Source organism: Plectropomus leopardus, chromosome 2, assembly GCF_026936395.1.
Source record: "Plectropomus leopardus strain MGB_pleo_1.0 chromosome 2, ASM2693639v1, whole genome shotgun sequence".
In the NCBI taxonomy this organism is placed as follows: domain Eukaryota; kingdom Metazoa; phylum Chordata; class Actinopteri; order Perciformes; family Serranidae; genus Plectropomus; species Plectropomus leopardus.
In genome coordinates this window covers 19,396,882-19,421,436 of record NC_142177.1, presented here as the reverse complement: position 1 = coordinate 19,421,436, position 24,555 = coordinate 19,396,882, and the positions used below count along the sequence as shown (strand labels likewise).

General features: G+C 39.4%; 1 protein-coding gene across 2 annotated transcripts; it reads right to left on the bottom strand.

Annotated features, from left to right (window-relative positions):
- Nucleotides 1-447: 447 nt before the first annotated feature.
- erbb3a (erb-b2 receptor tyrosine kinase 3a) lies at nt 448-24,555 on the bottom strand. 2 transcript variants are annotated; one of them, XM_042503938.2, is made up of 29 exons: nt 24,153-24,555; nt 14,944-15,101; nt 13,794-13,980; nt 13,347-13,472; nt 12,461-12,526; nt 11,853-11,971; nt 11,418-11,559; nt 10,750-10,863; nt 10,135-10,252; nt 9,926-9,999; nt 9,740-9,830; nt 9,542-9,559; nt 8,356-8,573; nt 8,138-8,270; nt 7,892-7,985; nt 6,975-7,129; nt 6,838-6,891; nt 6,608-6,749; nt 6,406-6,525; nt 6,214-6,312; nt 5,650-5,835; nt 5,373-5,528; nt 5,133-5,208; nt 4,870-5,016; nt 3,466-3,563; nt 3,131-3,313; nt 2,960-3,025; nt 2,582-2,843; nt 448-1,598 (listed from the first exon to the last, which is right to left on the bottom strand). In XM_042503938.2, the coding sequence occupies exons 1-29, from the start codon at nt 24,238-24,240 to the stop codon at nt 820-822; spliced, it is 4,269 nt and encodes a 1,422-aa protein (XP_042359872.2). In that variant the 5' UTR covers nt 24,241-24,555; the 3' UTR covers nt 448-819. The 2 variants fall into 2 exon arrangements, with proteins under 2 accessions (XP_042359872.2, XP_087943547.1); XM_088087421.1 differs by lacking the exon at nt 9,542-9,559.

The window sequence follows — 24,555 nt, the reverse complement described above, 5'->3', positions numbered from 1 at the left end:
GGGAAATTAATAAGGTTCGTTTATCCCCTTTATGGCAACAGCAATAGAACATATAAAAAGTGAACCACCTCTTTTTACTTTATGAGACATGGTCAACTTACTGGCCTTTTTAAAGAGAGCTTTCTACTGTATCTCAGTCTTCATAAGAGGATGGAGTGCTGAGAAAACTTTACAGCAACTAAGCAAAGTCAATGCCCCGTTGAAGGCTGTAAGATCTGACTGAAATCTCTGGAAAAAGATTTTATGATCCCGAGAAGGGAAATTCATAGAAATTTGCACTATTGCCTGCCCAGGAATCCAATTTTTTTTTTTTTTTTTTGACAAATGGCTGTTGAAAAGGTCCACATTGTGATTTCAGTTATTGAATGTGAAATTTCAGCCTGAAGAACATACATTTCACACATGATCATGTTGAAAAGGCAAGTTAAAATAAAACAGTGCTTCAAATAATGATTCAAAATATCTTTATTGAGTAGAAAATTTATTTCATATATCATCAATAAAAGAGGTCTCAAAAAGTCAAAAATCCAAACAAACACATTTGTCCTCAAAAGCAAGTTTTGTTCATTTCAAAATGTAAACAGAAAAATATAGCTTGTAATCTGTTCATTTCTGTTAATGTTCTCAGTGCTATTATTTCTGGAAATGTCCCAAAATCAAAGGCCTGAATTCAAGACATAACGTCAGCCTGTAACAAACAACAAAGCTGTGAAAAAAATCACACATTCGGTTTTTCAAAACTGTGTCATAGGCTACATTATTAACATGGCTTTTATTTTGGGTCCTTCATGAATACGTCTAAGAGATTTAAAATGTTCTTCATGTCGGCACTGCTTTGGGCTTCAGGAACATCCTGCTGTGCCAGTAGTCTGGATTGTCAAAAGATCTGTCGCCAGCTGGAGATTTCCCGACACCGACTCCAGCCCGCACAGTTACATAAGGCTCAAACCCAGATCGATGTGCCTCTGCGCCTCCTCCTGCTGCCTCCCCATCTCTCCTCAGATTCTGGTACACCACAGCATCTCCAGGCCGTGGGGCAGCAAAGGAGTCCATGTCCTCATACTCATACGCCTCGCCCTCATCCTCTCCTTCTATCTTCAGCTCTTTCCTGTCTTTAAGAGCTTGACGCAGCTTCGGCTGTCTATTTGTGTAGTGATAGTTACTGTCCTCCACATATTCATCCTCCTCTTCCTCCTCCTCCTCATCCTCCACCTTGCTGCTCATCCTTGCTAATGGCGGAGGAGGAGGAGGGTCAGGCACTGGAGGGCTTCCGTCTTTCTCACTTCCTCTGATGTCCATGTATTCATACTGAACTTCATTAGATCCCTGCTGCTCTGAGTCAGAGTTGTGATTGCTCCTCCTGACCTCCACAGACATTGCGGTGTCACCTGAGCATGCTGTTGCTTGTGATGATACAGAGGAGGTGCGCTTGTTGTTCGGCTTCAGCCAGTGGCTGCTGTGCCGGGGCGAGACAGGTGTTACACAAGTCTGCTTGTTCATGTACTCGTATTCTTCCTCATCTGGATCATCCAGGACGCCTGAGGAATGAGACTTGTCCGTCCTGCCATGAGGGGCTCGATATGGGGAAAGTAGGGTATCTGAAAAATTCAATAAAGAGAGGTTTGTGTTAGGAAGGAACGAAAGATGCAACAATTTATTGGCAAAACATCAGTGTCGGCCTGTATGTGCCTTGTTGGCCTTCATCTGCCAGTCGACAAATAAGATGGCATTTCCCAGGTCGCCTTCTGGACAGAAAAAGCCAGTAAACTCACTATCAGGCCATCAGGGGATGCACCCTATTATTATGCAACATTGTGAATAACAAATTCACACTGAAATCAGGAGGAAGAGAGCTAGTTAATGTTAGCAGCTGGTGGCTGCAACTAACAAGTAACGGAGGTTGCGTTGAGTTACATTATGATGCATTCAAGTTCAGGCTGTCTACAGTAAAAATGGTGGAATTAGGTGAAGGTATATTATAATGTTATCATCATATTTTCAAATATAGTCATGTGAAATTTAATTTTTGACAAGAAATTTCCATTTAAACAGGTGTTTGAAGGAGATATTTGTTTTTTTTTAATTTTCAAAAAAGATTTGAGGACTTACAATGCATTATATATAGTAAAGGGGTTTTAAAGCAGTTATTTATTCATTTTTAAAAATGTTTTCATCTGAAAGTAGTATGTGCATATATATCTTTATATATAAAGGCTGTTTGATATATTTGTATGATTTAATTTGTGCTCACTAAAATTTAGTGGGCTGAAGGGTTGAATGACTTTTAGACAGTTCAATTTTTTTTATAATGAAGATTTCTTTGTGTCGCTTGCACAAAAGGTGAAAAATAAAAATAAAATATAATAAAATAAAATCTGTATCAAACAAGCCAAACTGTTATTTTAAACATCGGTATCGGCCAAAAAATTCAGCGCATCCCTCGTAGGAACTTTACAAAAAATATCAGCCTACTAACACTGCAGTTCTCTAGTCCTTCCATAAAATGGTGGTTGTGACACAGCAGAATAAACCCTGAACATCTACACTCATTTTCAGTCAACAACCTGAATGACGCCCTCACCTCTCTCAGGACTGTCTCCAGGAAGCACGTATCCGTTCTGGTCCTCTTCCTCCATCTCTGGTGATGGAGTCTCTGGTGGCCCGCCAGACAAGCTGTCCCTCTGGGACATGTAAGCGCTGTCCTCGCGTTGACGTCGTCTTTTCAGGCTCCCTGCCAGAGAAAAGTCCTCACTCATCTCCAGCTCAACTGCCGTGCCGCAGCCTTCCGAGCTCTCAGACACGGTGCGAGCTGAGTTCAGTCGAGAGCGTGACTGCCACATGGCCTGCACAAGACACAACAAACACACCTGCATTAGTAAAATGGCAAAGACAGGAAAGAGCAGGAGGATGATGATTATATGTTTAAACAGTTTTCATCACAAAAGCCCATTTTAGCTACCTGTCCTGCGTTGTCAACACCAGGGGTCATGGGCAGATATCCAGCCACATTTGGAGTAAGATTAACCTTTACAAGAAAAGACAGGAGTGAGATTCAGATCCAGGAAGTGACAGAAAGGACAGTTCAAGATATAAATTGACCATGACATTGATGGGAAGAGGCGTCTCTTACTCTGTGAGTGTCCAATCTGGAGAGGCGACTGAGGCTCCTGGACTGAGACAGGTGGTGGGGGCCTGGAGTCAGACCATCCACCACCTCCTCCTCCTGTTCCTCCAGTTCAAGGTCTAGATCATCCAGGTCTGCACTCCGCTGGACGAGCTCATCCGGGGCTGAGTCCTGTTGGCTGCAGTCCTCCTGGAGACAGAGGTAGGACAAAGATTAGCATACTGCACGTAAACTTTAACTGAAGGGCCACAATAAACAAAACATTTCTGTCCACAGCTAAAAAAAACAAACGAGTGCTAAACAAATTAGGCGCCCACTGATTAACACAAAGCTTTTCTTACTTTGATCACCAGGTAGCGAGGTGGGTCTCGGGCCATTCTGGTAAATTCATTCGCCAGCTCTTTGAATGTTGGACGCACATTCTCATCAATCATCCAACCTGGAAATTAAAAATAAGAGTCATAGTTTACCACTCATTCTATCAAAGTAATGCACATTAAAGGACATCTGAAACTAATTAAAATGTAATTTAAAGTAAAACAAATGTAGAGTCTACAGGCATGCTAGCAGATCCAGCCGTACTCAGGTATAGTGATGTTTGAGCTCAATGCTGGTGTCACACGCCAACATGCTCACAAAAATAATGTTTACATGCAGATGGTGGGGCAAAGCAGGTACAGCATACTGTTTTACCACAGTGCAGCATGTTAGCATACTATCATTTGCTAATTAGCACTTAACACAATGTCATATCTGAAAGTGATTCGTTTTGCAGGTATTTGGTCACAAACCAAAGTCCTGGGTGACTTAAATTTTGACCTGGCAGTAGATTATAAGGCAGAGAATCACTTCAGTTTTTACATATCATCTAGAGAACGTTTTGACTATCAAATAAATGACCACATTTAATGGCAAGCCATTTCAACTGTGTATTTTTTGCCCGATTTGACTCGAATCACCTCACTGTTAGTAGGCTACCAGGTTCTTTTCTCTATATTTTTGTTTCCACTGTGGGTAGCACCCCTCAGTGTATGTGGGAATCTCAGCTGATCTCCATACAGCAGCAACACTGCGTGAATAATGTTGCGAGCTGAGTCCTTTCATTGGCAACCAAACAGAGGAACGAGTGCACTTTGACAGTTTCACTGCATAGGTTGGCATTTTTTAAAAAAAGTGAATAAAAGAGTTACGGTTTTTATTGACAGTTAACTGGCAATTTAAAAATGGTGAGTTTATGCAGGAAGTCTCGTGGCACACAAATGGCGATCTAGTTACAATTCTCTCTGACAAATCACTTGTCTGAAGTGTTTTAACTTTGCTTAGAACTTCGATGGAGATGGTTACAAGAAGTACGAGGTATCAGGTACTATTCAAAACTTTTGCTGATGGAAAACCAAAAAGAGCAAGTTTAGTTGGGTAGAGCCATGCCGCACCATGCAGTGGAAATGCAGCATGATACAGTAGTTATTTAAGACATTTCACTAAAAGTCAGAAATCAATATTATGTTGGCACAAGAGGATGACAATTCATCCTCTGGGGAACATGATGGTTCAAAATTTCATGGCAATCTGAATCCACCAAATAGCTGTTTATTTCAGTCTTTATCAAAGTGGTGGATCAACTGACATATCAATACAACACTGCTGCCTGCTGCTAGCATGGCTAAAAAGCATTAGCTTGCATTACTGCTGTCATTTTGTAGTTTAGACCAGATGTAAAAAAAGGATAGAAGAAAAACACTCACACTTGACCATGACCATGTAGACATCAATGGTGCAAATTTGAGGCTGGGACAGGCGCTCGCCCTTTTCCAGCAGATCAGGAACATCCTGTGGACGCATCATGGTGTACGGCTCTACCCCATAGGACATCATCTCCCATACCGTCACACCTAAAGGAGGATGACAGCTTTAGTGTCGCATGAACAACACAACTGGTGCAACTGAAATATCCACAACTTCACTACGGTTTTCATAAACACTTTATACTATCCAAAATGGGACTCACCGTAACTCCAGACATCGCTCTGATGTGTGTATCTGCGAAACAAGATGCTCTCTAAGGCCATCCATTTGATTGGTGTCTAAAGACGTACACAGAAAATGGATTAGTTCAGTAATAATTACAGAATAAGTGTTGAGTGAATGTGAGTAAACAGAAGCAGTGTGCAAAATAAATTCAAGTCAGTCTCTTTAAGAACTTTGATCATGTCACTGAGTATTGCATAGTTTCTGCAGAGCTACGGACCTTGACCTCATTGTAAAAGTACTTCTTGTCATCAGGGTAAAGTAGGTCTGCAATGCCGTAGTCTGAGATCTGAGCAGTGTAATTATTCTTCAGGAGCACATTTCTGGCAGCCAGGTTCCTGTGGACCATCCTATTCTCCTCCAGGTAATACATACCCTGATGAGAAAGGACAACAAAGCCTTTAAGTGCTTGGATATACATGGAAAAGACCCAGCAGTGTTTAAAAAAGTACCCGTCCTCACACAAACGGACACACATAAAAATGTTGGTCGTTTACCTTTGCGATTTGAACACACCAGTTGAGCAGCCTCTGTGGGCTGAGTTTGTTCTTGCAGTTCCTGACGTGCTCCAGCAGGGAGCCCTGACTGCTGAGCTGCGTGACGAGCTGCAGGCTGGCACCGGGACAGATACCCAGGGTCCTGACAACGTTAATGTGGTCCAGGCTTCCTATCGTCATCATGTGCTGCAGCGACATTTACAGTTAATCATTATGGATTTTAGAAGGAAATGTCGACGTATAAATCCTAAAATATTCAGATTCCAAAGAGTAGTATCTAAAGGTTCATATAAACCACATTTCTCAGGCTCCAGCAACACAACAGGCTTCTGTATGTTCATTATATTGCAAATAAACATTCCTCAAATCAGTAATAAATTAGCTATATTGTGGAGAAAGTACTTGAAACGTACAACACATACAAATCAACAGCAGAGAAAAGCTGTAGGAGTGATTTGAGATGTTTCTTTAGATAATATTTGGCATGAAACTTCTGTGAGTCCAAGGGGGACTCACAAAGAAGCACATCTAAAAGATGTTTTCCTTTATGTCATGATTTCTTACATCTGTCAGCTCATAGAAGGTTTGCCGTCCAGTGCGATCATGAATCGTCTTTATGGCCACAGGAAGCTTTACCGTATCACCCTCAGGGATCCAAATGCCCTGTGATGTAAGGCAGAGAGACAGATTCATAATTTGTTAATGTCAAATGTGCAAGAAGGCAACTGTATAGACTACTACCACAATCACCATTACCTTATGGACTGATCCAAACACTCCGTTACCCAGCAGCTTGATCTTACGGAGCTCTGTGGGCTTCAGGATCCGAGCGTGGACTTTAGACCCCTTCTCTCCAGGATCCAGAGGCTCAAAACTCTGTAGGCATATACAACATGTGTTCAAACAAAACTTTAACTCAAGCACAACAACATCGTGAACATTTCAGACTCTGACTCACCCCTCCACTTTCCATGTATCTCCTCATGGCTCGCTTGCGACGAATGGCGAGGCCTCGGCGGTACAGAACAGTCAGCACGAAGATAGAGAATGAAGCGAAGAGAAGGGCGATCACTCCCAGTACGATGGCTGTGGTTGCTTGTCTGATGAAGGAAGGGACAACAGATGACTTGATAACGAATCAAAATGTCTAAACTGTTTATAATATGTCAAACAGAGCAGAGAACTTACCCAGAGATGTACTGTGCTGAGCCCGCACAGTCTCCAAGTCCTGGGCCGTGGCACCTTAACACAGAGAAGAGGTAAATTTGAAATAAGCATAAACATGAGATTAAATGCAGAGAGAGAGAGCTTTACTCATCTCTTACCCTTGGGTGCAGTTAATGTGGCACGGTTTACAGTGTCCTTGCTTGTTAGGGAATTTAAAGATGACTTCCTCCCCTCCCATCAGGCCCTCGGGACACGAGGAGACACAGTGTGGACCGTCCTGCAGGCTCGCACATGCTACACACTGATCTGCTCCCTTGAAAGGAGAGCAAAAGAAGCTTAACAAAGATGGGACACTCCAAGTCTGTCTTTGCAGTCATACTGGATTTTGGCCTTTAATAAAACAGCATATTTAGAATTTACTACAGCTAAAATTAATAGAGTGCCCTAAGACAACAAAGGCATGGATGAATATCATAGCTGCCCTTAGGCTCATAGACTCACAGGATGTGGACTATAAGCATGAGGGTATAAGCATGAATGGATTATTTTATGGACAAAAGTCCAGGGGCCCAAAATGTGATAGTCCCACTGGACCTAGCCTGTAAATGTTGCTCAAACTAACACATACCATCTAGGAAGAGATTCAGAATACTAGAAATGTGCACAAAAGGACGCAAAATGACCACAAAGAGACACAAAATGACCACCAATGTTAATAAAAAGACATAAAATAACCAGAGGTACAAAATAAACAAAAATTGCCAGACACAAATTGACATCAAAGTGACACAAAAAGACCACAAAGAGACACACAGAATGAACACAAGGAGAAACAAAATTTTTTTTAAAAAAATCCCCAAATGACCTTAAAGACGCACAAAACAAGAAAAAATGTAAACTGAAGTCAGTGATCATAAGAAGCATCATCATGTCACTAGGGGGCACCAACACACTTGATGTTATGACGACAATTCTTAAGCATTGAGTACTTGTTTTGTGAATATTAATACAAAGCAGCGCAGCTATTCAGTCTTTTGTTTGGCATCAGTTTGTGACCGAATAGTGAAAATCATACCGGGCCTGTGCAGGTCTGCTTCCCCTCCTGGACCTTACACTCAGGGTGACAAGGCCTACACTCCCCCGATCGAGTAGCAAACTCCCGCCTCTCCCTGCATTCAGAAAGTCAATCACTCTAAAAATCTCTCAACAGACTTCAGATAAGATTGAAACACTGGGGACAGCTACGGCAAACATTACTCATATTAAGACAAACACTGTCATTATTGGTATTCATCTTATTAGTTTGTGTGTAAAGACTCACCCAGTTAAGAACATGCAATCTGGCACGCACGTCCCCCCCCTGCTGTATTTTTTACAGGACACACACTGGTTTGGCCCCGGGCCCCAGCAACCATCAGAGGAGCACAGGGGGTCGCACACATGGCCCTCATTAACTATACACACAGCAGAAAAAAATACTGTAACATCATCATAAACTATGAAGACAGAGCTGGTTAGAAATGATCCACCCTCTCTCACCACACTGGAGTCTTGGCCTGTTCTCCTTGACGTCGATGTGCTTGTGGCGTCGCTGTGGCCTAGAGCCGCTGGTCAAGATACGCGTCCAGTTGACAGTGTCATGGTAGCAGAGCTTTTTGTTTCCTGTGATGTAGACGCCACCATCATTTATTTTTCGCAGTGAGCGTAACCCCAGGGAGGTCAAAGAGCGGATCCTCATCACCAGAAGAGAGTAGCCCCTGAAACAGTGGGAAGTCAATAAATGTTGTTTAAGGGATGAATGTTTACAAGTGGTGTGACTGTGTCTAAAACAATTTGGAAGCAAAGAAGGTACTGGCATTTTAATTTGAAAACTATCTTTCTGTACATGGGAGGTTTAAATTTTGTTGAATTTCTCAGATGTTCATTAAAAGTTTTGCAATTTCAAAAACATTATATTTATAGAAAGCCTCACAATCAAAATGAACATTTATGGATCAATTACTCATTGTGTGGTACCTTAATTTTGTGAAGAAAGTTGTGTGACAAATTGTAGACAGATGTTTTAATACAATTTTGCTGTTCAAAAATAACAAATACATTGAGTCCCCATTGTACTTCAATTGCAAGTAATTGATATGAAAATGATCATTTTGGAGGTAAAGTATTCCTTTTAATATATTTTTTAGGGTTCTCAAATACATTTAAAATATTCTAGTGTCCTGCAGTCCCTGCTGTGTCCTCCAGTTACTTTTCTGAAACTCTGTACGATCACATCCATTACAGAACGCAAACTGATCGGACACAAGCCTGATTTTATTCAGGCTTACTCGCTTCTCTTGGTAGCCCACGGTGGTGTTTGAATTTCACCAATTCAATTTTAAAAACTTGATTTTTCTGACTCGAGTGGACACACTTAATTTGTGAATCTTAAAAAAACAATAGTACCTTGAAAATCATGTCTTTGAAATTGCACAATTACTTCCATTAAAAACAACCACATTTTCAGATCCCCAAATTTTGCAGCCAAATACATTCAATTTTTATCAGAAAGAGCATGCAAAAAACACATGAACTAATTAAAGAGCTGTGCCCGTCACCAACTCAATCACACAATCCCAGCACTGAATATGCCCTTTTAGAGTAAAATAGCATAATAACATCTGGACCAAGAAAAATGATTTTAAACTGAGGTGAATACAGGCGGGCATGCCAATTTTTACTGTACCTTTTAGAGCTCACTCCTCTATGTGGGGTAAAAATGAGATACAGCAAGGGAGCAAAGAGATACAAGATAATCAGATTCATGAAGGTTTAGTCTGCAATGCAGTGAAAGATACAACAACATGATAGTCACACAGCTTTAGTCATCTAGAGAAACAAAAACAGCGTTAGAACAAAGGGAGAGAAAAACAACACTGCTCACTTGTAAAGTGTTCTGCCCTGAATTGTTTGGAGGTTGGAGAAGACCGACAGGTCAGACATGCTTTCAGGCCACGACTGGATACTGAGGATGTCTGAAAATAAAGACATAGTGTTCAAGAGGACAGACCGCAAATACTGTGACGTAATATTAAAAACAACAGTACGCTGACAGTTTAAAAACACACACCTGTAATCTCCCTCACGGTGTTGAAGATTTTAAGTTTCTCCGGATCGAGGGCTGGTACTTTATTATAACTATCACTTTAAACAGAGAAAAATAAAAAATGAAGGCCTTTTGCAAAAAACATCAACACAGCACAGATGAAAATACTTGTTGACCCACTAAATACAGTAAAAGCTCTGTTTCATTGTATTAAAACGAATGCATTTGTTTACCCTTTTATCCCAGTCACCAGGAAGTGCAGACTGCCTTGGATCTTAGTGCAGTTTATGAAACTGTCAATGTTCAGTGCGTCTACTGTCTGTCTGGTTGGTGTTCCTGTGCCGTGGCAAGCTGGGAAGATGAGGAAGAGGAGGAAGAAAAAATAAACACATATAAAGTCAATTAGAAGCAACCAGCCGCGTTGGAAAGCACCTCAGTACATTTACTCAAATACTGCAGTTATTATTCTGAGATATTTGGTTCATTCTATTTTAATCTACTTGATTTCTCTCAACATTTTAAAAGGAAATGTTAGATTTTCACTTGAATACATTCATTTGACATTTATATTTATTTTGCAGATTAAGATTTTACACAAAAAAAAGCAAATGATCAACAAATGAAATTGAATATTTTTTTGCGGTTTTATCTATCCCAAACAGCAGGGCAGTTATACATGACACTTACACATTAAATCAAATCCAATCAAGTCAAATTCAATTAAATCAAATTAAATCAAATATGGATGATATAGAACTTGGGTGTTTTAACATTGTGACGGTTACTTCTCAAACCCTTGCTGACAGAGTGGGACAACTGTGAAGGAGCTGTTGAAATGTCTTAAATACCTTTTGGACAGAGTCCTCCACAGGGTTCACATCTTTTCACTCCGTTTTTATCCACCTCCATTTTCTCAGACGGGCAACTGCTCACACATGAGCTGCCATCCACCACAAAGTTAACTGGAAAACAGAAACAAAAAATGGCTCAAATTGTGAAAAAAATATGAAGAAGCTGTTGAATTGTCTTAAACACTATGCTAGTATTCATGGAAAAGAGTAAGATACAAGCAGTTTTTTACAACAGTGTGGCAGCTGATGCTTTATGAAAAGCTTTGAATGCTGAGCAAAATCTTATGGTAACAACAAAAAAACTGCAGTGATTACAAGAAACATAACATGATGCCTGTGACTGATGACCATAACCCATAGAAGTAATCTATATTTATGTATTTATTTTGTTTATTTATTATATTTTAGCATGTGAGGTTTTTTTTTGTTCTTAATATTCTCTTTGATATTATTATTATTATTATGCATTAGTTATTTCCCAGTCTTGGTGTGCTGGACAGTCTCCCAGTGGGTGGGTGTGATGCAAATGTTGATGCAGTATAATGTGTTTGTTGTTTGAAAAATCAAATAAAAACATCTAAATATAAAAATGCATCTATGCTATAAGGAGAAATACGCATCTTTGTAAACTGTGAGTCTGTGTGGGCAGCATGTGTGGGACTCACGGGGGCACTGGGCCACACAGATGGAGCCATACTGGTACTTGGCGTTGGGGTTGGGCTCCAGTTTAAATGTGTGCTTGTTGTAGATGAGGGTCTGGGGACACAGAGGCACGCAGGCCCCCGAGTTGTTGAAGTTCCTGCAAGCCTGTAAAACATTGTAAAACATGGTCAAAAACACATTTTATTTTGTGTGTTTATGTCCATGATGGTCTATTTCCAAAGCAGAAATGGTAGGTGTGTCTATGAACATTAACGATGGCTCTCTGTTGTATTAAAGGCATGACGGCGTGACAGCGAGCCAACATGCACTGACAAGTGGACACTGAAACTGAAGTAGCTAAATGAAATTCAGCCATATATTTAAATATTTTCACCTGTGCTTTTTTGTCATGTCTAAATGTCCTCTGTGAAAAATGTGTTTGGAAGCAGCAAACTCACAAAGCAGTCTGTATCCAGCGGTCCAGTGCAGCCTCCAGCACACTCAATGTGACAACACTCGCTCGGGCTTCTACCAAAACATCGGCCATTACACTGAGGAGCGCACACAGTCTTTGTCACTGAAAGAGATGCGAGTTTGTTAATTTCTTAATCTATTGCAGCAGTGTCTTCCATTTTTTTTAAATGGAAGACACTATGCCGTTACATTGATTTTACCCTCCATGCTCGCTCATACAATGTCCACATGTGCAACTCATCTAAAAGTTACACCATGCTTTTCTGTGATAAGAATGGATTTAAAATCACACAACAAATCAGATGCACAATATGTGATGAAATATTAAGTATCTGCATGAATTTGGATGCATGGTTTTTAATATGGTGGTTCCAGTGTTCATTTTTTCTGTTTCAGTGTTTGAAAACTCAAAATTTAGCCTTGTTAATCTAAATGTTCCCTTGTTTTCTTAATGTAGTACAAATGGAAACCCAAAAATCTTGCTGCTCCCTTGGTTCATCTGTAAGGCACCCCAGGGCCACAACTCCCACTTGGGAACCACTGTGTTACAAAACTGAGTTGAAAAATGAAGGTTGCTTCTGTTGTCACTCACAGATCTGGCACGTGTCGTTTCCTGGACTCCAACATGGAACGTCTCCGCATGCTTCGTTACAAGGCTCTAAGATATAAATTTCTCATCAGTAGATACATTTTTACATTTGAAAACAGACAAAAGTTTGACATTTAAAGAATACTTGAACCACACATGATCATTTCTATATTACTCACCCAAATTTTGTTAAATCTGTGATGAAAACATTGTTTTTCCTTCATGCCTCCAGTGAATGAAGAAGAGAAAATTCCAATGAATTGCTCTAAGGGGGCCATGCCAACAACAAAACTATGTCAAAACATCTCTTCACAAACTCTCATAACTCTCGCAGTACAATCTAGTCTCATTTATCTAGTCGTGTGCTCAGTTTTTGTAAAACATTTCATACGTTTTTGCTAAACCTTACTATGTACAACACTTCAGCATAAACAGTCTTGTGTATGGACAAATAACGTGCCTGGGCAAGCAAGTGTGTTTGAGTGATGCTCATTATAATTCAAACTCAAATCCATGCACTTGCGCTGCTGTGCTATGTGTATGCTTGGTGTTTTAAATAGTAATGTTTTAGTGAAAATGCATGTGGAAGTACTGAGCATTCAACTTGATAAAGGGAACGTTTTGTTTTAGTTTTGCTGTAATTAAACACAAACCCCCTTGACTTCAATTCATTTATTGTTTTTATTTCATTTATTATTTTTTATTATTATTCATTAATTTTTACTTTAATTAAGAATTTTCACTGGATTCTTTGTTCACGGAGGCACGCGAGAAAAAAGATTTCTTCAAAAATTCACAAGGGTTGAGTACTTGACATATAAAATGCCATTTTGCCAATGTGGGTGAAATGTTCCTTTAAAATGAAAGGCGTATCATCCTTTCCACTCACTTTCAGGCCCATTGTCTGCGATCATAATATGAGCTGTTCCATCCCTCACGATGTCCAGCCAGTTCACCTGCGGAGCGTAGCTCAAGTACTTATTCTGGATGATCTTGACTCCTCCCTCCAGTATTTCTGTTGGTGGCATACAAACATTTAAATGGAAAAAACACAATTAGGGAAGCAAGCCCGAACAGATCCATGACTCATCCTATCATACTCTGCCATTCGCTGTTTACTACGGCTCATACAAACTCAGTACAATGTGCAGGAGCTCATGTTACAGTGGCGGTTGAGACATTCCAGGGACTTCACATCACTGCGACTCCTCACACCACTGCCGTAGGTGCGGCTGCACTGTGTGGGTGTGAGAGCTCGACAGTAACCAAGTGTGACATCCTTATCTGCTCCAGCCTCCCACACTTAAACACACTGACCGAGTGACTTCCTGTGTACCTGTGAGGTGTGTCAGGCCCAGTTCTTGCAGGCCATGTGGCCCGTCCTTCTGGTAGTTGATCATCACAGCCAAAGCGTACTGACCCTCGTACAGCGTGCTGCCTCTGATGACACGAAGGTGGTCAAGAGGTAGGCGGCTGAACTCGTTGAGGGCAATCAGGATGTAGCCCGTCACCTCCCTGATGGACTGTAAAAGTGATCATGGAAGAGAAATTAAAGAAAGTACAGGGTGATCAGAAAGTAATCTGATATGATTTAAACTAATGGATTAGATCAAACACTGAAAATGGGTTGTTTTTTTTAATATATTCTGAAATTGGATTAGATGACATTATCCAGCCTTGGTTTTCATCTGGATCAAGCCTCCAGTTTGTGTAGCTTGAAACTTTCTAGTAGGATGGGATACCTTTAATCAAAAGAAAAAAGCAAAAAAAAGCAATCAGGATTATCCTGATCCCAGCAGAAGGGTTGATTCAGGGTGGATTTCAGAGAAAAAATAAATAAATAAAATGTTTAAATTGCTCAATACAATCTGGTAGTATATGTAATTTATTTATTGTTTGCACTTGATTTGTTTGAGTGTTATAGTGTACAGTAAATAAAAATAATATAGGATTTAGTGCCAAAATAGCAAACAAAATGTATTCATTTTTAACTCTAATTTATCACTTATTACAATGACACCACCCAAAGTAGTTTCTAAGAATTGCTCGTTCTCTCTCCCTTTCTTTCTCCTAATGTTCATATATATATATATATATAACCATATATATATCTGAACTGAGCCCAGGTGAACAGAAAAACAACTACTGACTCTCCTCTCATTTTGTTAGTCATAGTGATTGTGATCAGAGTCACCACCTGGCAGCACAGGTGTGTTTTGCTTGTGTTGTTAGTCACCATGACTTCAGTGCAGTGATTGATTAAGAAAAGGCGACATAAATGATCTCATTTCGCCACTGAGACAGAGACATCATCCAGTAAAGATAAACAGCTCAGATGTGTGATCGTCTTTGGCATCAGGTTAGTCCACGTCCTTGTCTGGACTGGTTACCTTGCAGATTTTCTCAGTGACACATCACCTCTGCAGTTCTGCAGAAGTAGTACCAGTCGACTTGTTGTGATGCCTCCATGGTGTTCTTAGCCTTACCTGCAGGAAGGAGAAGTCTCTGTTGTGCTCCATCATGTTAATCTCGAGGTTGCCCATCACAATCTCACAGCCCGTGTACATTTCCTTCATCAGGGTGTACTGGATCTCTGAGTTTCCTGTCGTGCTCAGACCATTCTTGGTGCCGGTACAAAGGACCACTAGAAAAGTAGAGAAAGAACTCTTGTTAATAAGCGGAAAAAAGGAAACGGATTACCAGTTGGAAAAAAATGATAGCAAAGATCATTTTGTTTGCGTACAAAAAGTATGTGGTGGTCCACAAAAAACCAAAATGAAGTATGAAAACCGTGCGGGTAGAAAGTCACAGACAGAGATGTAACAACTTCCAACAAACTTCTTTTAGAAAGTAAGTGCACATTTTAAAAAGAATTCATGATTTTTATAAAATTAATATATTAATCCTCTGTTCTTAAATGTTGTTATATTTGGTGAAGAGCATATTCTGAATTATGACTTATGACTCAAAACTTAAAGTTTAGGACAAAGGACTTGACTGGGGACTTGAGTGCAGACTCAAAACAATGACTTGGCCCCACCACTGGTAAATACTTATTAGCACACAAAATGTGTATTCATCCACAACTGAAAATAGTCCCCAACAAATACACTGTTGAATTTATGTAGCTTTTTTTTAAAAAAAAAAATAAAAATACATAAAGAGCCAAAGTGAAACCAGAAGTTCTGTTCCAGCAGTAAGATTTAAAATCTGAACCATATGCACTTTATTGATCCCTGGAAGGAAATTGGGTCATTTTAGAGCTGCTCTTACATGTGGAAAAAATTAATTAAATGAAAAAGAATATGGGCATTATGCTACAATATACAGTATAACACAATTGAAAATAAGAAATAATATGAGGAATGTGTACAAATATTTATAATATATTACAAAATATAACAACTGTGTAAATAAAAATGCTGAGAAACTGGATCTGTTGGTGTGTTCATTATAAATACAAGAATAGTCTAAATAAGAATTAAATGAAAATATGATATTTGTAAAAACGCCAGTAACTAAAAATGTGGCCCTGGAAGAAGAAAAAAACGCAGTATATTGTGTGGCTAGTAATTGGTATTTTCAGGGGATTTATTGTCACTAAGAAAAATATAGAATAACAAAAGCTCTGTCATTTAACAAACATTAATTCATTCAATTCAATTTGATATAATTTATCAGTACTATATTAGTACATACATCTTCTCCCAAATGGAATGGGTCTAGAACCACAAAAGTCAAAAGGAAACTGATGTTCACACAGTGGTATTACAATACAAATACAACAGTGCATATTGTGTTAAGTCATTTATGAGGACACAGCGTTCGCTCTTATAAAGACTGTTTTATGTCACTCACTACAAACCACCGTGTTCTGCTCGCACAATATCAATGAACGTACTGTAACATTGCAACAAGCTGAGGATTGTACACAAGGCATGTCCCTCTCTGAGATAAACATATGAGGCCTTGTTTATGGTCTGTGGGAGTTCAGCCATTCAGCTTCACTTGAAGGCTGCTTTGCTATTCAAATGTCAGACAGGAGAGAAGCTGCTGAGAGAAAGTGGAGGGACAGAGAGGACAGAGAATTTCACGTGACTGTTGATCTCAGTGTCAATACTTTGTCTGAAAATAATAACACGCACTTTTGTAATGTACACATTGTAACGAGTACAATATGCCTGCATACTTTTGGTCTGTGGTTGTTTTCAAACGGTCCATGCCCCTCAGTTACAATTAAGGGAAATCTTAAAAGTACATCATACAATATTTCAAAAAGTGGTGCGATTCCAACAGTGACTGTTTAGGAAGATCTGTTGTAATGTGACTGTGACCTCAAACAAGAGGATTTACCCAGTTTGGTGCGGAAGAGCTTGACTGATCTGTGCATATTGTCTCACTTCCCACCATGTTAAGAATTTTTGGTTTTATTTGTCAAAATTTCTCCCACTGACCAATTTAATGTTGAAAATATGTTAAATAAATGCCTATTGTACATCTATTTATCTTTAGACATTTAGATTTCAGTTGTTCTAGGTTGAAAAGTTTGGTATAAATCCAGTCTTGGTCTTGATGAAAGAGTAAGCAGAATCTGCATATATATTTAACAAAAAACATTCACAGTATGAACACGGGATTATGCCGGACTTTGTTTATACATATATATATATATACATATATATATATATATATATATATATATATATAATTATTTGCAGGTTTTTATGTATTTTTAATACATTTAATAATTATTTTAAAATATGTTATAAGCTCTTGGTATATAACAGGGCTATTCTTTTGCCCAGTGGGCTGCTTCTGTGCGGAGGTGAATGGAATTTCATGTTTGTTGCTCAAAGAATTAGAGAAAAAAAGACTGAAAAAGAAAACAGCAACATATTTCTCAAGTGTCAAATACAATATTAAGAATATAGGAAAACTCTGTCAATAGTTTTCATTCAGGGACTACTTCTTCTTTGTTGCACATCTTTTTTGAATACTTCATTCTGATTGGTCAATTACACCATTCTACAGTCTGTTAGTCTCAAGCAGATTGCTGCTATGAATTATAGATCATAGCTATGGTCACAGTTCTGATCATGGACTCCATTTGATGCAATAAAATCATTTTAAAATGAATAAAATAATCCTCATCATTTGTGTCACATTGTACTGACTTCTTCATTCTGTAATGTACACTGCCAACAGGTTATCACTGCGAAATAAACCACTTAAGGGGTCCTGCGCCAGGGTTTATTTCCCAAAGATGACCTGCTCGCTGTTTATCCCTTATAGAGACAGCCGATTCCAATGAAGACTAGTTTTTACATAGCAGTGTGAGGGTTATCCAGAGTAATAAGGACATTTTTGTTATTTTTTTTCTTTTTTTTGAAGTGATTTTTAATTCTGTGAGCATGATAAAGAAAATTCTATTCACCTCCTTTTCATTAGGATGTTGGTAGAAACTCAAAGACTACTGTGTCGAAAACTGTGCCAATAAAACAAAAACCACCTGCATTGCCTGAGACCACTACAGGCAAGAGTGATTATTTATTTATCTATTTTTCGGGTGAAGTGACCCTTTAACCTAAGTCTAAGCGTAACCGTGAACCAATCAACCCTTGTTGGCTTGTTGTTGATTTTGTTGGACTCAGTAAGGATCTGAGGAATGTTTTTGTTAAACCACACTCACACTCAGGTCACACACACGAAGTACGCTCGACAAACACATTCCTTCTCCTGACATCGAGTCAAAATAGAGCCTAGCAGAACAACAGGATCAACAAGGGCATAAAAAGGCTAATGATTATTAACCTCACAAGGCCCAGCAGGGAGGTCAAAGCACAGTGTGTGTGTGCGTGTGTGTGTGTGTGTGTGTGTGTGTGTGTGTGTGTGTGTGTGTGTGTGTGTGTGTGTGTGTGTGTGTGTATGTGGGTGTGTGTGTGTATAAGAGAGATGCGTGCCTCGAGCATGTCCAATGTCCATAAAGTCCTGATAAGAGACACTTTATTGTATTTCTGAGAACACTGGGTTCACAGGAAGTGGCACTATACCAAATCGTATCAAAGAATCAGTTCACTCACATCACAAAAACACATATTTCCCCCCTGCAAAGTAGTTTTGGTTTGATGTAGTTTGGAAAGTTCAGCTGGCACGTCAATACAACAAAGATGAATGGAATTTTGTTTATGATACTCAAGACTTTGTTTCCAGAAATAATATCTCATTCATAACAGTGACATTTGCTTTTGATTTCTTTTCACGCCATTCTTTAATTTGCTGAGCAACATAAACACAAGTCAAAACACAAGTGAATGACTTGATTCTTTAAAGTGGATCTTCTCTGATTTTTAACACTAAGATCAGGTTTCTCATCGGGAGGAGTTCTGCTCAGCCTGTGAAAGCAGCTCTGTAATGTCTGGTTTGATTCTTTAAGTGGCTTTTTAAAATCTGAGAATATAAGCCTGTCATATGGTTAATCTGGATTTATGGAGACTAAACATCTCTTACAAAAATGTGTCAAACTGGGGGCATGGAGTTTAAAAAAGACATAAGTATGAAGGGTCTAATGCTGAATTCATGAAATGTCAAAATGAACGAAAAAAAAACAGAAAAACTTCCAGTTATTTCAACTTGGGAGCTTTCCTGCGTTACTGCAAGATGGCAGCTAACTTCCAGTCTTGCACCACATCAATATGCTAAATTATACGACATAGCTGTACTCATTTGTTAACAGTTTAGTTCCTTTTTAGTTGAATCGATTGTATGAGTGTTAAAGGAGTAGTTCAGTATTTTGAGAAATGCGCTTATTTGCATTTCTGTCGAGAATTGGATGAGAAGATTGATACTACTCTCATATCAGTCTGTTATACAAAAAATTACTGCCAAAGCCTGTTAGCTTAGTTTGGCACAACGACTGGAAACAGGGGGAAACAGCCAGCCGTTGTCTGTCAAATGGCCCAAATAAATGCAGGCGTGGTATGTTTCTGCAAACCATGAATACAACATTAACATTTGTATGTCATTAAGAAAGAGGATACATTGAAACTTTACATTTCCTTGCATTTCAACAAAACTGTGGTTAATTTGAGGACATGTTCAGGTGCAAAACATACTTGGTTATGGTGAGGAAAAGATCAGATTTTAGCTTAAAATACCAGGTTTTGGTGAAAAGAAAAAAAACACCACCTTTTGTGCCATTATCCCCTGTGGAAACACAAGCAGTATTGTTTGTTGACCTACAATAGTGGTCTGCAGCTGACAGCTACATCGCCTAGTTGTCCATCCATCATCTCCTCCACCTTTTCATGAACAAGTCAGCTCATATATTATGTTACTTTTGACAGGTTGATATATGTGAAAATGAAATGTAAATATGTAACATAGGCCTATCTGTTTTTTTTGCAGAAACGTACAATGGCAACATTTCCATTGAGTGCTGTCTGAGAGTGACAGAATTAACCTTCCAGCATTATATTCTATATCAGTACATAGTTAAATGTTGCATATAGTATATATAGTTATAGTTTTAATGGCTGGATATTTGCAGCACTATTTGTATGCTCTGTGCAGTAGCAAGGCGACCGTCAGCGGCTCCAGGAAGTCACCACTCCCAGCCAAAATTGCGCGACCGACAGGTGCTCACCTTTAGTACGGTGTGTTTCCTGGAACATCACGTCATTGTGCCCTTGGTCGTAATAGCTGTTTCAGACCGGAGGTTTGAGGACATTTTTTTCGCAGTGAAAAGATTTTTAATACCACTTCCTGAAAGAACAGTAGTTTTGTTATCTTTCTTCCCGAAGAAATCAAAATACTGCGATCCAGCCACTGAAGGATTTGAATGACTTAGCTATAGCTTGCTGCATTCTGACTTTCTGGCGCCACGATTGCAGAAAATTAATCCGGAGAGTAAGGAAAGGTAACGCATAACGAGTAATTTCGTTTTGAGGTAACTTTACTTTTACTTTTATTGATAAAAAAATTAATAGTAATTAATTACACTTCTTGTCACTGTAAAAAGTAATATTATTATTGTAATGCCTTTCGGCCCAACAGTAGATGCAACTACCAGCAATGGTGATTTTGCATATATTTTACATCAGTTTGTTGTCAATTTTCTGTTGTTTTCAGCAATGGTAGATATCGCAGCTGTCAGAAATTAATAATACGCATAGTCTATACATATAGTTTTTAGAGCTTGACTCATACAGGGACTGGGTTGTGATATATCTCGGCCTCTTCTGTATCCATTTTGATCATCTCTTTTGAAATCTTTTCTTGCAAGTTACATTTGTACTAGTGAAATCACTAGAGCACTGCTTAATGACACAGGACACGATTTCTTTAACATTTACATTTGTGCATGCTCTAGCACAAGCCATTTCTATACATTGCACTCCCCAGTTTGCTCCATGTCAGGGTTATCAGTTTCAGTGACTAATTTGCTCTCAGAAACTTTTGATCATTAAAAGCCATTCAGTTGAAATGATGTCAATTTATGAGTTGCTCAAGTGTGACGCTCTTTATCTACTCCACCTTAGTTAAGCTATCAGTGGATGACTAGCTGTTGACTCTGCACCATTTGAATTGCCTGTTGGGAAATACTAGTGAACATCTGCGCATGTTTGCTCGAGAACCTTCCACACGCCACAGTATGTACATTTTGCACGCAGTTCAAGCACAGCCCACTCTGAAAGGGGATAAACTGGTTTGCACACATGCATTACAGTATGTGACAAAATGGTATGTCAGTCATGAAGACAATACACAGGCTGCAGCTGTGGGTGCTGGAAATCTCAACAAGCCGAGTGGGTTTATTCTGTCAAAAGAGGACTTTCAGTGTTGGCAGATGGATGATTGAGAAAAGCACACACACATCAACACACACACATGCACACAATGGCTCTTTTTTGAAAGAGAGCAAAACAAGTGTAGTGCATCAAGACATGTAGCCAAGCTTCTGTGTCTGTGCACTGACACTTTACTCTGTGTGTCTCCTCACTCTTAACAGGCTCTACAGCCTGTCTGCCTTATTCCATCACTATCATATACAGCACATGAACTGAAAGAAAAATGGTCTCATTGTCCTCAGTGTTAAAGTGTAACCTAACACATGACCAAAACAGGTTCAGCTGTTATTTTCATTAGTCTGCTACCAGGGTTTAAAAAAAAATAGGGAGAGAAAGAAAAGAAAGGAGGGAGGAGGAGATAAACAAGCTCAATAAAGCGGTTGAGACGATGACTGAGGTAAACAGAAACTTGGCACAGGATGTGCCAGAGATTACAGCATACCTCACAAGTGAGTGCGCGCACACACGCACGCTTGCAAACACAAAGACAGACACCTGAGCACATGAACTATTCCATTTTGTGGTGCATTCACAGCCAGAGGTTGTGTACATATGAACTCTTTTCTGTGTCCCCAACATGCAGGACTGCTCAAACTGCAGTGAACAGACTGAGGCTGACGCAGAGAGTTGCTTAACATCATGCTTTGGCAACAGGAGCAGCAGCATATTTGCTTTTTGACGCATCAGCTATATGGATGTCACACCTGTAAAAGTACAGAAGCAATTTAAAGAGGCAACAACTGTTGTTGTTTCACTGAAGGATACAAAATCAAATTTTACACTCAGGTCTTTTACACTTACAACCCGAGCCTCTTCTGACACATCACATATGTAACATCTGAGACCTTTAACTGATGTGCACTGTTTTGTCATGATAATATTTGTTAAATAAAAATTCACTTCCTGTTGGCAGCTGTATGGGAAAATGAAAGTGCTACAAGCTGACAGTACCTGTGTTGTTTACAACATGAACATGTTTGTGTAATGTGTTTGTTGATTTGTCTGAATAACCAAGCCCATGCATCCTGCAGAAAGGTGCAGTAAAGATCTAAAATGTCAGGTTTAACATAGAAAAAGGCACTCTGAATGACTCCAAATGCTAGACCAAACTATATTATCATTAGTTACTGTATTATCTACTGACCAGTTAATCTCATATATCACTGCTTACATGTCCATACAAAGGTTGGTGTGCAGGTGCAGCTTTCTACAGCAACATAACAACTTAACAGCCTCTTTCATAACTGCCTATTACTGCACAACAAAATCCTGTTCAACAGCTGACTTAAAGAGCAGAGTGATGACAGTAAATGCAGCTTTGACAAAATAAACTTTTTGAAACTCCAGAAAATGTAGAAACTTATTTCTAAGGACTCTATAACTCAGAATTAACTTTTCTATTCAAAGGTTTGCATCAATGTTACTCTTCAATATTAAGGGTACTAACGTGGCTTTGTATTTGTTAAACTTGGTTGTGAAGTTAAGACAATATTTACTGCATTAATTGCACAGAAGGATCTTTTTCCAAAAAAATCACATGAACCTTCTCATGTGATCAAATTGCATTATTCGTGTGCAATTTGGTGTTCAGTTCAGGTGCCAGAGGCTGTGTCACCTGAGTAACAGCTGCCTAAAGAGTGATGTTCATATTGTTTTCTTTTTTCAATCTCAAAACACCACTCGATTCACCTGCAGCCAGGTGACCACAACCAGAGTACGAGGTCAAAGTTCACAAAGTCTCTGCTGAGATTCAAATCACAACACCTCTCTGTCACTACCCTCAGTGGTGGAAAATAACTGAGTACATTTCATCATTCAGGCGTAGGCTCCAAGCGCCCCCCTCGATATTTAGAACATGTGCATTTGTCGACCCCCCCGCCAAATAAAACATGAAAATAGCAAATGACTTATTTTGAAAAGATTAAACACATTTCCACTGTAAACTGGTGCAGAAAAAGTACAAATTGGTACTTAAAAAGTATGGAGGCCCCTAGAAGCCCCAATTTTATGTGTTCCCCTCCAATGTTAAAACAAAACCTACACCCTGCTGAGAGTGCTCTAATCAAATACAATTTTGACACACTTAATTATATTCAGAGAGCAGTATTGCAATGTTTACTCAAGTACATTTGTTGGAGTCACAATTTGTAACTAGAGCTTTAACAAAAAATAATCTGCAACTGATTTGATCATTTTTAAAATATTTTTTCAAGCAAAAATATAAAACATAATGAAATTGCATCTTCTTAATTGTGAGAATTTGCTACGTTGGATTCTGCTCTCCAGTAAGTAATTCATTGCTAATACTTATAGTACTTTTACAACATAAAACATGACATTTGCTTTTAATAGAGAAAATTTCCACTGTGGTATTGATGCTTTGAAAAAACTAAAATCTAAATACTTCACTCAACACTGACTTTACTGATAAATAGAGAGTTAGACTCATCAGAAGTAAAGCTTTTTTTCATTTTAAAGTAGGCTACAGCTCTTTTGGGCTGACAGCGGTTGTCAGTCAACAGGCGGTGTAAGGTTGGGCTGCTCTGTCGCAAAGCCTTGAAACAATTGAGACAAACATGATAAAGCACACACAGAGTCACAGAGTCGTGGGAGAGGTGCAGTGACTCACAGCAAACAAGTTTTACGTGTGCGGAACAGGTTCTCGTGTCTGCGGTTAGTGAGGGAGGACAGGTGTTCTCCTAAACGAGTGAGCAGCTCTGATCCATGTGTTCACAGGGATTTGTCAAACATGTTCCCGGATACTCGAGTATTTAAAAAAAAAAGTGTGTGTGTGTGTGTGTGTGTGTGTGTGTGTGTGTGTGTGTGTGTGTGTGTGTGTGTGTGCCCACCTCCTTGTGTCTGCGCGCCGCACAGTTGGAGAGCACACAGCAGCAGGACGCACAGCACCTGCTGCACCTTCCTCGTGAAGGCGGTCATCCTCACTCAAATGTCCGGTCTGGTGACGTTTTAAGCAAACATGCCCATCACATTAATAAGAACTTTGCCCTATTCTCATCAGAAATCGTCCTTGGTCGTTTCAATCCGAGAGAGTCCATTTAGAGAAAGTGGCTGTGTGAAGTTAATCCAAATTGTCTCTTAATCCTCTCCTTCGCTGTCTTTTAGTATTCAAATGAAGAAGTAGATCCGTCCAGTAGCGAAAACCTGTTTGTGTTTTCTCTGTTTGACATTTCACTGAGCCGTAACTTTACAAGCCGCCCGCTCCGGCCCGTCTGAGAGGAATCACTACAGCTC

Excerpts from the sequence above, each read along its gene's own strand:
- erbb3a (XM_042503938.2), bottom strand. The coding sequence starts at position 24,240 with ATGACCGCCTTCACGAGGAAGGTGCAGCAGGTGCTGTGCGTCCTGCTG. Across the intron at positions 12,527-13,346 it reads CGCAGACAATGGGCCTGAAA|AGCCTTGTAACGAAGCATGC; the intron begins GTGAGTGGAAAG and ends TTTATATCTTAG. Across the intron at positions 7,986-8,137 it reads GATTGCATGTTCTTAACTGG|GGAGAGGCGGGAGTTTGCTA; the intron begins GTGAGTCTTTAC and ends TTCTGAATGCAG.